This window comes from Perca flavescens, chromosome 8 (genome assembly GCF_004354835.1).
Source record: "Perca flavescens isolate YP-PL-M2 chromosome 8, PFLA_1.0, whole genome shotgun sequence".
Taxonomy (NCBI): domain Eukaryota; kingdom Metazoa; phylum Chordata; class Actinopteri; order Perciformes; family Percidae; genus Perca; species Perca flavescens.
In genome coordinates, this window is record NC_041338.1 from 30,173,312 (window position 1) to 30,186,503 (window position 13,192).

Sequence of the window (13,192 nt, forward strand, 5' to 3'; positions counted from 1 at the left end):
ATTCATATTTTAAAACTGGATTACACATACCTAATTATATATTTATACACGGCAGCAAAGGTCCAGTGCAAATTAAATGAACTGAGATGGAAAATACTTATCATTTCAATGGGATTGTTGTGATTACCTTGGCAATGTTGGCCAAAATTAGTGCGTGCACCAGACTTACTATATAATGCTGCGATTTAGAGAAACAATTTTTTATGTTGTCCAAAAGCCAATATCAAAACCTATATTTAAAAATGCACACACGTGTGTTGTGTGTGTGCGTTTAGTCTTGATTATCATTATGGTACCTTCCATTCATATTTTCAACAACATATATTTTGTACAGTCTTTCTGTACATGGTTTGAGTAGGCTGTGTCTGTACAAACATACACAGGGTAATAACAGTGGTGGGATAAGTATTCAGATCTATTATGATTATTACGTATGCATTACTGTGTAAGAGTAAAAGTAGCCTACAATATTCCCCTGAATTATAAAATAGTAAATATACTTCCAAACTGTAGATAAGTGCAGTGCTTGAGTAAATGTACTTAGTATTACCATGTATATATAATTTGTATGAAAGTTGCCATTATCATGTTACTTAAAATACACAAAGCATACAGATTTGTTTATATCCATAGCACGCGCGGGACATCATTATCATATTTTTTTTCATATTTTTGACATTGATACATTTCGTGCTACTTTTCAACAATTATTATGGCTGGTTACATACCTAATGTAATATAAAGATCATGTAAACAGTACTGTAGCAGTATATATGTGGGTAAAGTGTGATCTCTAGTGAAAAAAATGTTTACAAGAGAAACCAAAAAATCAATTATACGTCAGAAAAATGATTATTACATTGCACATAAATTAATGCTTTAAATGGTAGAGGCCAAATTAGTTTGTCTGATAAATAAGTTAAATGAAACCTGACTTTTAGATTGCATATATACAGTAACCACCCACACAGAGCACATTTTACTAAACAATGAAAAAGTATACAGAATGTAAAAACTATCCTGTTACAAGTAAAAGTCATGCAATAAAAATGTTACATAAGCAAAAGTACTATCATCAAAATGTACTCAGCATATCACATAGAAGTACTCATGCAGCAAAGTGGCCCCTGTCATTGTTATATTATTACATATTTGTCTATGAATTGGGGTTGTTATCACTAATAAAATAAACTGCATTTTAAGGTGGTGTTCAGTGGTGAAATGTAACTGAGTACATTTACTCAGTTTTTACTTATACTTACTTACTTATAATTTTGAGGTACTTTAGTATTTTCATTTTATGGAAGCCAATATAGTACTTTTTACTCCATTACATTTATTTTAAAGCTTTAGTTAGTTTACAGATTCAAATTAATAATACAAAATAGAAATCGACTAATAATTAATAAAGTATTATTATAGGAAGCTACCCAACAGTATACAAAGTAGTTTAAATTAGCTCCACCTTCATCAGCTGCAACATTAGTGATGCTACAGACTTCTGCACTGTGGTATCGCTACTTCTGAGTTCTTCTTCCATCACCGGTGGTGTTGTAATGTTACATAAAATATGCTGAGCTTATCCTGAGCTCTGGTGTAAAATCTTTTTTGTGTGTTAGTTTATTTCTTTTCTTTGCTTTTGTTTTTATACTGTTTTTTTTTTCAATGAAAAGTGCTCTACAAATAAAATGTATTATTATTATTATTATTATTATTATTATTATTATTATTATTATTATTATTATTTTCTACATAAACATTGTTTATTTCTACACTAAGTACTTTAGTCCAAACGGTGGCGATGTTTTACCATTTAATCTTCAGTGAAGCGACCCAGCCAAGCAGCACCGCTAACACAGCCGTGTCCAACCAAAACTCCGTGTAACCACCTCAACAGGAACTGACGTCTCTTCGGTGCAAGTGGATGGAAAAAAAAATGCAGCTGCAGGAAAAATGGCTCCAAACACCACACCGCTAAAAGGTGAGACGTTTACCTTTTAAGCAGTAAATGTCTGCGTGCTAAAGTTTTAGCTTGTAGTTGCCTGAAACCGGTGGTTGCGACTCCGTTGTATCCGGCCGTTCCCCGTTTGATAAAACCTGCATTTCTTCCTTGTTGTGGGCAGGACCGAAGCTGTTGCCTGGGTACTTTTAAATTAATAAATCAGTGCCCCTCAAAGTACCGAGTAGTCATGTAAGTTATCTTGGTGTTGCTGAATTCAGTTTATGTTTCTGTGAACGATACGTTTGCCTATTTTTGAGTACCGTTTTGTTTGGTTTAGCGGCTAACTTAGCATCAACAAAGTCAAAAGTAAAAGTTCCAACCGCTATCAAAAGTATCAAGAAGTATAGCATTTGATCGGGCTAGCCGGGTTAACGTTAGTTAGCTTGTTTACTTTCTTATTATCTGTTGAAAGTCAGTCCTAGCTCATATTAGCAACCAGCTAGGTCCTGTTATAAGATGTTTAACGCTACAATTTAAGAAAAACAAAGGTTCATGCGACTTATTGATAGTTCACAACGCATCATTTTGTGTCAGGTGAGCATCAGCCGACAGGTTAGCTCGCTAGCAGAGTTTTATTAGTTAGTGAACCTTTAACGTTGTGTTTTAAAGCCTAACGTTACTGCTCATGTATTCTGCAGCGTTAGCTCCTAGCAGGCTGTGTTACTAAGACAGACATATCACATTTCCTTCGGTTGAATTTATATTGAATGTCTTCCAAAAAATGATTTTACAATACCCAAGTTATAACCATGAACACTTTGTATCAGATGAAACAATGTTTAACCCCAAAGTCATTCGATGGAATTTTTTTAGATTTCTATGTAATTAAAATGCAGGGATTAACATTTTATAGTCTGAATAACAAACGTACAAGTCTCCTTTTCGGTGACAACTAACTAGAGAGGAAAACTCACACACACACAGCAGGAATTCAAACTGAATAGGACCTGCTTGTGTGTAGTGATCGCATGCTACTCTGCTTATGACAATCACCAAATGTGCAATTCCGTGTTCAATTAAAGGTCTTACAGTAGGTGTTACTTTAGATGGATGTGTGAATAAAAGAATAGGACACAATTGTTGTCAGAATTAGCCTGCTGGCCAAGTGAACAACATTTGGGATTTCATTCCCCCAGTGGTCGTGTCCGTTTTTGTTTCTTTTTATAGACTTAATGTTCTGCACAGGCGAGCCTTAGCAATAGACAAGCCTGTACAGGAAAAATAAGTTTTAGTGCATTGTTAACTTTCCCAACAACCGAGACAACGTATGTTAGACATCTATAAACTTGACCTGGTTACTTATTTTCCTTTTTAAAGATGTTGTATTGTACTTTGATCGGCTCTACAGTGTATTGCTAACATCGGCACTTTTGCACAGCTACTGGTAGGAAAAACTGTTACTTAGTCCCATTAGGTCTTGATAAGTCGACACATTTTGTGTCAACAGTAGTCGGGTGCCCATATAAACTGTGAAATGGGTTTTGCTTGCTGAAATCATTCCTCCTGTCATTAAGAGATCCCGTCCTGATGTGCTTTAAATAGAAAAGATGGGGACAAAATCCAACAGTCTTCATTCTGTGCCAAAATGTATTCAGTGTATCTGAAGTCTGAGTAAGTATAGTCTCGTATTGCCAGTGCTATCTCCACAGCGCCCTGGATATCTTTCAAACTTTAGTCTTTTTACTACAAAATCCCCCCTTTGTGTTTCCTCAGGCAGTCTCTTGAGAGTAACGCAAACAAGGGTTTGTATACTAAAATGACAAACTTTGCAAGATATCCACTTGATTTGACTTTGCATCAAGTTGGCCTATACTTTGGATTGTATTTTTGCACAAAACAAGGACTGTTGATTTTGTCCCCCATCACTTTTTTTCACCAGGTTTGCACACACTGCAGGAGGGATTTTGGCCCACTCCTCCACACAGATCTTCTCTAGATCAGTCAGGTTTCTGGGCTGTTGCTGAGAAACACGGAGTTTGAGCTCCCTCCAAAGATTCTCTATTGGGTTTAGGTCTGGAGACTGGCTAGGCCACGCCAGAACCTTGATTTGCTTCTTACAGAGCCACTCCTTGGTTATCCCGGCTGTGTGCTTCGGGTCATTGTCATGTTGGAAGACCCAGCATCGACCTATCTTCAATGCTCTAACTGAGGGAAGGAGGTTGTTCCCCAAAATCTCGCAATACATGGCCCCGGTCATCCTCTCCTTAATACAGTGCAGTCGCCCTGTCCCATGTGCAGAAAAACACCCCCAAAGCATAATGCTACCACCCCCATGCTTCACAGTAGGGATGGTATTCTTGGGATGGTACTCATCATTCTTCTTCCTCCAAACACGGTTAGTGGAATTATGACCAAAAAGTTCTATTTTGGTCTCATCTGACCACATGACTTTCTCCCATGACTCCTCTGGATCATCCAAATGGTCATTGGCAAACTTAAGACGGGCCTTGACATGTGCTGGTTTAAGCAGGGGAACCTTCCGTGCCATGCATGATTTCAAACCATGACGTCTTAGTGTATTACTAACAGTAAACTTGGAAACGGTGGTCCCAGCTCTTATCGGGTCATTGACCAGCTCCTCCCGTGTAGTTCTGGGCTGATTTCTCACCTTTCTTAGGATCATTGAGACCCCACGAGGTGAGATCTTGCATGGAGCTCCAGTCCGAGGGAGATTGACAGTCATGTTTAGCTTCTTACATTTTTTCTAATGATTGCTCCAACATTGGACCTTTTTTCACCAAGCTGCTTGGCAATTTCCCCGTAGCCCTTTCCAGCCTTGTTGAGGTGTACAATTTTGTCTCTAGTGTCTTTGGACAGCTCTTTGGTCTTGGCCATGTTAGTAGTTGGATTCTTACCGATTTGTATGGGGTGGACAGGTGTCTTTATGCAGCTAACAACCTCAAACAGGTGCATCTAATTTAGGATAATAAATGGAGTGGAGGTGGACATTTTAAAGGCAGACTAACAGGTCTTTGAGGGTCAGAATTCTAGCTGATAGACAGGTGTTGAAATACTTATTTGCAGCTCTATCATACAAATAAATAGTTAAAAAATCATACATTGTGATTTCTGGATATTTTTTTTTTTTCTTCACAGTGGACATGCACCTACGAGGACAATTTCAGACCCCTCCATGATTTTCAAGTGGGAGAACTTGCAAAATAGCAGGGTGTTCAAATACTTATTTTCCTCACTGTGTGTGTGTGTGTGTGTGTGTGTGTGTGTGTGTGTGTGTGTGTGTGTGTGTGTGTGTGTGTGTGTGTGTGTGTGTGTGTGTGTGTGTGTGTGTGTGTGTGTGTGTGTGTGTGTGTGTGTCTCACACACAGGATTTTTTTTTTTTTAGCAGTGGGGGCAGGTCTGTCCGAACAGAAGAACTATAGGGCACTTAACATCTACAACAGGTCTTAGAGCGGACCCACCGCGGTGACGTTTTTGGTGGAGATGTTCGTTTAATAGTCGACTCGGAAGAAAGCGAACGTTTTGACAATAAACAACATCAACATAACGGTATGTGGAGTTAAACTGGACGGGTCCAATAACCTTCAGAATAGTTCTACTTGTTGTTAAATTGCAATGTGAGCGGCAGGATAATTTAAAAGGCAACCGCAACTACATTTTTTGTAAAGCCCTATTTGTGATACTGTGATGGCAGAAATTTTGCCATGGTGGGCCGCCACTATAAAATCAACATAGAGGAAACATTGATATATAGATATATATTTTACATTTGATGGAATGATGCTGCCATAAACAACATGGAATAGTTTGAATATTTTTAAACATAATTTAGCTTAATTGAAAATCTGGAACAAGCTGATAAAGAATTTATATGTGATGCTGTCAGACAGTGCAAAATAAGATGACTTTACAACCTTAAAGCAAGTGCAAATTAAACTGTTTGTTAAGGGGTTAACAAAACCATGACTTGTCAAACCATCAAGCAAATTATCTGGAAACTCGTCAATCCTATTTGTTATTCTGACCTCTGCATCCTTAAATCTTTTCACTCAATCAAGCATTTTCATTGGAAGCTCATGGCTTGGGTATCTATTGTCTCCTGAATACTTTAAAAGTAGTAATGTCATGTTGAATTAAGCTCTCACAGGACCTGGACTCTGCCATCCTTTGCCATGGTGCAGTGCCACAGAGTATTTGTCTTGGCTGTAGTTGGCTTTTCTCCATAAGTGGGGCTTTCCTCCTTTGTATGTCTCCTGTTGCCATATATGGACTTTAAGCATATGGCTATCTTGATTCAGGATCTTCTGTGTTTAGCCGTGGTTTTGGTTATCTTAATGTGGCTTGAGTCCCGTTGAATCTCCGTTCTTAAAACATCATCCTCTCCCTGCCGTTTTCTCAGCCTTTCTTGAATTGGAAATATATTGGATTGAGCGGTCCAGTCTGCAATGATCTACAGTTCAAAAAAAAAAATGTTTATGAACTTAAATCACATTATTTTGTTTCTCAGACTGACCCAGTGTTTACATACAGATTTGGGAAATCTGCTGTTTATTGTCTGGCTCAGTGTGTTAACTGGACACTTGGCAGTTACAGCAAGGGGCTCTGACCTTTTGGTTATGGAACCCGTGACTTAAACTACTAAGTGTCAGTCTGTCAGAGCACGCCTTCTAACAGTGTGCAAAATCAATAATATTCGGATGAACTACTTTGGTCAGAGCATGTGACATTTTTGCACCGAATTAAGTCATCAGTGACAGCAGGCGCCAAAAGATGATGATCTTTTCTTTTATGCATTTAGTGTCCCAAAGCTGTGTTCTTGGCAAAGTTGGCACTAAGCTCTCCTAGTCAGATGCTTAATGAATGCAGCCACATTGTCACTGCCTGCTGGTGTTAGCACAGCTGATAATACAATCTTGGGCCATGGTGCTAACATAATGCTAACCGAGTGAGAGAAAGCCAGAGGAAGAGAGAGAGAGAGAGACCCTTTTGGCTGCTTAGCATGCCAAATTCCTCAGCTGCACAATAGTGCTAGGCTAGCCTGAGTCCCAACACAGCCAGCCCTCTCCACCACAATGGGAGGGGAAGCTCAGGAGAGGCCGGTGACGCCTGGGGAGGGAAGGAACTCACTCAACCCTGAGGCTGTGATCAGTCGATGAATGGTCGCTTTGAGAAGGCGCTGTGTCATTTTAGGACCACAATACACTGTTTCCAGGAATGTTTTTCTCATCTTATAGACATGTGGTACCCTTGGCACCTTCCTGTTGTGGGCTTACCATAAATTGTTAAGATTGTCAAGAATGGAAGATGCCCTTGTTTGGCATCAACTTTGGGTTTTTGAGGGTTAGTCGGAAAATCCAAGCAGTTTGATGACATCACCTTGGGATGGGAGAAAATAGTTGGCAGATTAATTGATAATAAAACAATTATTGTTTAGTTGCTGTCCTGCACAGAAGCACACAGTTTTGTGAGTTAACTGCATGCTAATAAGTGGTGTGAGTCATATGTCAACTCCTTGTTATTTAAATCATTTGCACAAAAAACAATTTAGTCTTTTTTTGGTATGTGGTCAGCCCGGCTCCTTGGTTAAACAATTGCACTGTGCAATGTCAGTATCAGAATCAGCTTTATTGGCCAGGTTTGCGTAAACAAACAAGTAATTTGACTCTGGTTAATCTTTGCTCTCAAAGTACAACACTCACTTAACATATATAGAATAAAAACAGAAAGGACATTGAGAAATATATAAAAAAATACTGTTAAGTATGCAGTGTAACAGTACAATAGAATTTACAAAAATATACAATAACAATTGAAGAGAGGGAAGGAATAGTGCAATATCAGTATAGTCTCAGATTTAAGATTGAAATATAAATATAGTGCAAGGCAGTTCAGTGCAATGGTACTATAGTAATACCAATATTGTAATTGTAAGATTGAAATATACATTAGGTAGATGAGCAGAACAGTGTTGATTGGTTGACTTTGTTCAGTGTAAGGGTGGGGGCTTTTTCTGAGCGTTCAACAGAGTGACTGCTTGGGGAAAGAAACTGTCTTTGTGTCGGCTGGTTTTGGCGAACAGTGCCCTGTATCGCCTACCAGAGGGAAGGAGGTTGAATAGTTTGTGACCAGGATGTGAGCGGTCTGCAGAGATTTTTGCTGCCCTTTTCCTGACCCTGGAGCGGTACAGGTCCTGGATGGAGGGAAGGTCAGCTCTAACGATCCTCTCTGCAGCCCTAATTGTCCGTTGCAGTCTGGCCCTGTCCCCTTTGGTGGCTGACCCAAACCAGACAGTGATGGAGGTGCAGATGACAGACTGAATGAATGATGGCTGAGTATAAAATGAACAACTTAGAGGCACACAAGTAGAGGAGAGCTTGTTGTGAGTGAGCTGATACATTTACATATCATGAACATGCTGAAAATGTAGCCTGTGCTTGTTGTGTAACTAATTGATGCCCTTGACTCCAAAACAAGTGCAAGTAATTATTGGCTGTGTGTTTGTGACAAAATTGGCAGCAAGTCAATAAGCAATCGAAAGCCTGGTAACAGTAAATTCTTTTGACATAGGCTACATTCTGTCCACATCCAGTCAATACAAATGTTTGTGTGACTGGGAATTATAAATAATATATTTGTGGTATGATTTGCTAATATAACCTCAAAATGTTTCTAAATGATATACCAACAGCTTTGACCCCCTCTTGATGTCAATTATCAAAATGTTTTTTTCTTTCTCCCTTTTTAAGGTGTTTAAAGATTTGCTACGCAACCCTTTGAGACACACTGACTTAGAAGCCGTCATACTCATGGCATCTTCCAGTTGACAGAATGGCCCAGATATCGAGTGGTAATGGGTTCAAGGTGGATGTCCCCCAGCCAAAGGGGGTTGTGGGTAAAGAGGAAGCCCTCCGCATGGAGGAAGAAGCTTTTGCAAAATTGCGAAGGGATAAGAGGCACACTCTTTCAGCTTCAGCATCCTCATCTTCCTCTACAGCATCCTCATCCTCCTCAAAACCGCAACCATCTAGATCTACCACTACTGCTCCTCTACCTTTACCCTGTACTAGTCGACCTGAAAGAGACCTCATCGTCTTCCCAGAGACCAAGAAGCAGGCAGAGCAGGACAAGTTCAGGGATATCGACGTGGACAAGCTGACCAATGAGGAACTTGAAAAGCTCCTGCTGGATGAAAACTTTGGGGTTAACAGCAAAGTGCCCCGTCCCTCGTCACTACTGGGGTTTAACCTCAGTGCCTCCTACCCTGGACGCCATCCATGTAGCTCCTCTCCTTTCCAGAGTGGCCAGTGGACACCTGTTCTGTCCACACCATCTAACTCTACTGTGTCCACTCCCACCCATCAGCCTTCCCCAATGTTCCCCTCTGCTCCATTCCCCAAACCAGGCACATTTCAGAATGGCTTCACTCCAACCATGTCGCCCTTCATGGCCCTGACGGCACAGCCAACATCCTTCATGGCCTTCACTCCCATCCAGCCTGCTGCAGCCATGGTCTTCACACAGCCAGCAGTGGACCCAGAAATGGCCAAACTGTTTGACAAGATTGCCAGCACCTCAGAATACTTGAAGAATGGCAAATCGGCCAGCACTGACCTAGATTCCTCTCAAGCGGGCACAGCTTCTCTGGCGCCCAACCCACCACCCCAGCAGCCAGCAGCGATGGAATCTTTTAGCATCAGCCGCTTTGACTGGCTCGATCTGGACCCACTCACAAAGCGTAAAGCTGAAAATGAGGAAGCATCCCTGGCATCAGGAGACACTGCACAGACGGTACCAGGAGTCGCAGGGGATCCTTGGGATGCAGTTCTTGAGACTGAAGGGAACTGTAGTAGCAGCAGCCCCCCACTGGAGGTGAAAGCATCGCTGTCAGTTCGCTCGCAGCACAGGAGAGCATCAACAGGAGCGGCTGTCACTAGGAGTCACTCGCTCAACATCCCAGGGACCTCCTCGCAGCACAAACCAAACAATCAGGTAAAATGGAAATCTTTTCTTACCTTTTACATTTCAGGGAAAGTCTGCGCACGCTTCTATAGGCCTTTTCACAGTACACATTTTTGCATGTCATAGCAGGAATATTATTAGCACAATCAATTAGGAATGTCTGTCTACTGTCTTGCCAGTGCTCTTCTTACTGGTTAGAAGTGGGAAAGGGCTCAGTTGGAAAAAAGACGTCACATACTTGCACCACATCAAGATATAGTCGTGGGGTTGTTTGCTGATGTTGTCAGACCACTGTAAATCAAATCCATAGAAACCACACCCACAAACCACACTCCCAAAGTTCTGATGATTGAGATTAGCTGCAAGCGTTCTGTTTCACATTCACATATTCACACCTGGTGGCTGCACTGTTCAGTTGCAGTCTTTTTAGCTGCTGAACCAGTGGGCTGACTACCTTGCCACTTAGCCACTACCAGTCGTTTGTCATCCCCAACCAGGTTTTCTTATCCAGACCAGAGATTTTAACATGTTACCTGCTAGTTACAACATTCTGTTTTTGCACACTATTGACAGCATCATGCGTTGCGGAATAAATTACTATATAAAACCACATGTCTTACAACATGAGTGAGACGAGTGGGAATAAAGTTTAGTCAGAACAGATGTTGCTGGATTTTCTTGTTCGCACAAAACGCCCATCAAAGTCTTGCTTACAACTGCATGTGCTGTGTGTATACTCCTCATCCATTCACTAGCACAAGCAAAACATCCACTTTACTTCTGATCCCTGTAATTACATTTTTCACTGTGGTTAGCTACCCACTGTTTCACCCCACAATTTCCTCTCAACCACATTTTGTGATTAATTTTGCCATGCAAGACATGAGTGATCTAATTTCTCGTGATGAATATTTAGACCATTCATTTGGGACAGTGCTGTGGGCAAGTGGCATAGAATATTTTGCCTCTAAACCCCCTCCCCAACACCAAAACTAAACAACCATCTGTCATTTGGCTGGCAGGACCGAGTTGAGACAAGATGAGCATCACATGGCGCTTACCCACTGCTAGTACCAGCTCTACTCAGCTCGGCGAGCAGGTACCATGTAATGGAAAAAACACCATTCGTCAGTAATACAGCCATACTGAGGCCTATAAGCCAAACTTGGTGACACAGAATTTGTCGCCATGTGTCTTCCTTTTTATTAAGTATTGAGAGTCAGATTAACTAGAAGTTGTAAATCTTCTGTCTTGAAATGAGTGAGTAAAATGTATTACATGCTTCTTCAGAAGTGCTTTTCAGTAACTAGTGAAAAACCCTGAAAAGTCTGGCTGTCAATATGTATAACCGGGGCTGGGTATCATTCAAAAATCTTCAATACCGATACCAATACCTAGACTTCGATACACAAATAGTTTTTTTATTTTTCAGCTCCTACTATGTGAGCCCCCGTCTCTAGTTTTTCCTGCCTGCCTCTGCGACGTGTAACGTTAAACAGCCAATCACAAACATTATTCGATCTTGGTAGAAGCATGCTGGATGCTTATTGGCTCACTGACGCTGATGAGATTTACTCCTTAGGTATTGAAATTGGGTGTTGAATGACGATGCATTTTTCAATACTCAATACTTAAGAGGCAATTCGGTCAGTAAAAAAAGTATTGAATTCAGTACCCGTCCCTAATTACCACCCTCTGCAGTTGGTAGAAATGTGTATAGTCACCCCTGTACTTGAGGCATGCATGTCCTTCCTCATACACATGCTGGAAGAGTACAACATACAAACAATACTGGGACCCTCTCATTAAGATATTGCTTTACATTATCACCAGTGGTCAAAATCTCATAGAGTACTTTTAAGGTCTGGACAAGCTATTCTATTGGACAAGATGCCCACTTCCGGCTCATTGTGTTTCTCTGTTAACCTGACTCCGCCAGATGGATTGCTTCACATTTGCTCGGCATATCCATCTGGGAACTTTCCGTTGGAGAACTTTTGGGAAGGGGTGAAAATACTGGTTAGCTGATTGGATAAACCATCTGTCTATCACCTATGTTGGTGATAGACAGGCCAAATCAACCAATCAGATCCACGAAGCGTATGAAAATACAACCACAAGCCCGCCCCTGCTGCTGCAGGCAAAGCATAGCTCGTCAGCTCAGCAAGCAAGCAACATGTCGGTAAAGGATATTTGCTGTTTGTGTAACGAGAATTTAGGAATAAAAGACACCATTTCAGGTTCCCGGACGCTGTCTGAAAATACTGGTTGGATAAACCATCTGTCTATCACCACCTAACCCGCCTCAAAACCAACGCTGATTGGCCCGGTCCTTTGGCTAACGGCTCCAAATTTTCTCTATCTCAAGATGCCAGACTGATCTGCGAGTGAAAAACTGGAGCTTGCGAGATCAGGACGGTCTCACAAGCCTATTTCTCTGTGTCATGACCAAACAATTGGTCTCTGTGGTATGTTTCTCATGCCAAGGTGATAATTAGCCTTACAGCAATGTGCAAGGCGCTTATTTCCAACATGCCCCATGGTTGTGGAAAACCAGGAAATTTGGCACCATGTGAACACGGTGTTTGGAAAGCTTATGGTACAGTCAAAAAGTGTAAAGAAACTTTGTGAAACAGGTCACAAACGTGATCAGCCGAGGGCAGTTTCAATGTACTCTTCCAGGAGGTCTTTCAAGTCCATGTGTGTAACTCCCTCTACAGACATATACTTTGCTACTCATCAAACACAACTTGTCAGATTGAGCCTGTACACAAAGCTGTGTCTTCCAGGGTTGAGGAATTCCCTTGAAAGGATGAAACCGTGTTTGTTTACACTAGCCTATATGTTATGTCTAGGTTCAAGCCTGTGTTTGATGGTCAGACAACCGTGTTGTGTAACTTGAGCCTTTTTAGCTTGGTGTTCTTCACATAAATCCCTCTACACTCTCACTTTGTAATCTGCATCCATTATCTGCAGTCTTTGTGTATGTGAGGCTGAGATGGTATGTGTGGTAACTCACTCCCCTTGTTCCATCTGCTTGCCTGCCAGTCGGCGCCCATGTAGTTATAATCGGGAACAAGCCTGTACAGCTCCCTATATGCTCCAAAGCAGCACCAGAATGACCTAAGAAATTGCCCCCATACGTTGCTGTGCCAACTCTTCTCTCATTTGGACTCAGGGGAGAGAGAAGCTGTATTTCCATTAAGTTTGGATAGCTGTGACATGCCGTACTCTGAGCAACTCTGATACATCCTGTGATGAGGGCAAATAAGA

General features: G+C 41.2%; 1 protein-coding gene across 2 annotated transcripts in view; it reads left to right on the plus strand.

Annotated features, from left to right (window-relative positions):
• The first annotated feature begins 1,833 nt into the window (after nt 1-1,833).
• Nucleotides 1,834-13,192, plus strand: part of pik3c2a (phosphatidylinositol-4-phosphate 3-kinase, catalytic subunit type 2 alpha) — a 49,234-nt gene continuing 37,875 nt past the window's right edge. The window contains exons 1-2 of one of the 2 annotated variants that reach the window (XM_028584647.1): nt 1,834-1,981; nt 8,707-9,949. In XM_028584647.1, coding sequence (XP_028440448.1) covers nt 8,789-9,949 — 1,161 coding nt within the window. In that variant the 5' untranslated portion in view covers nt 1,834-1,981; nt 8,707-8,788. The other variant, XM_028584648.1, reaches the window with a different exon arrangement.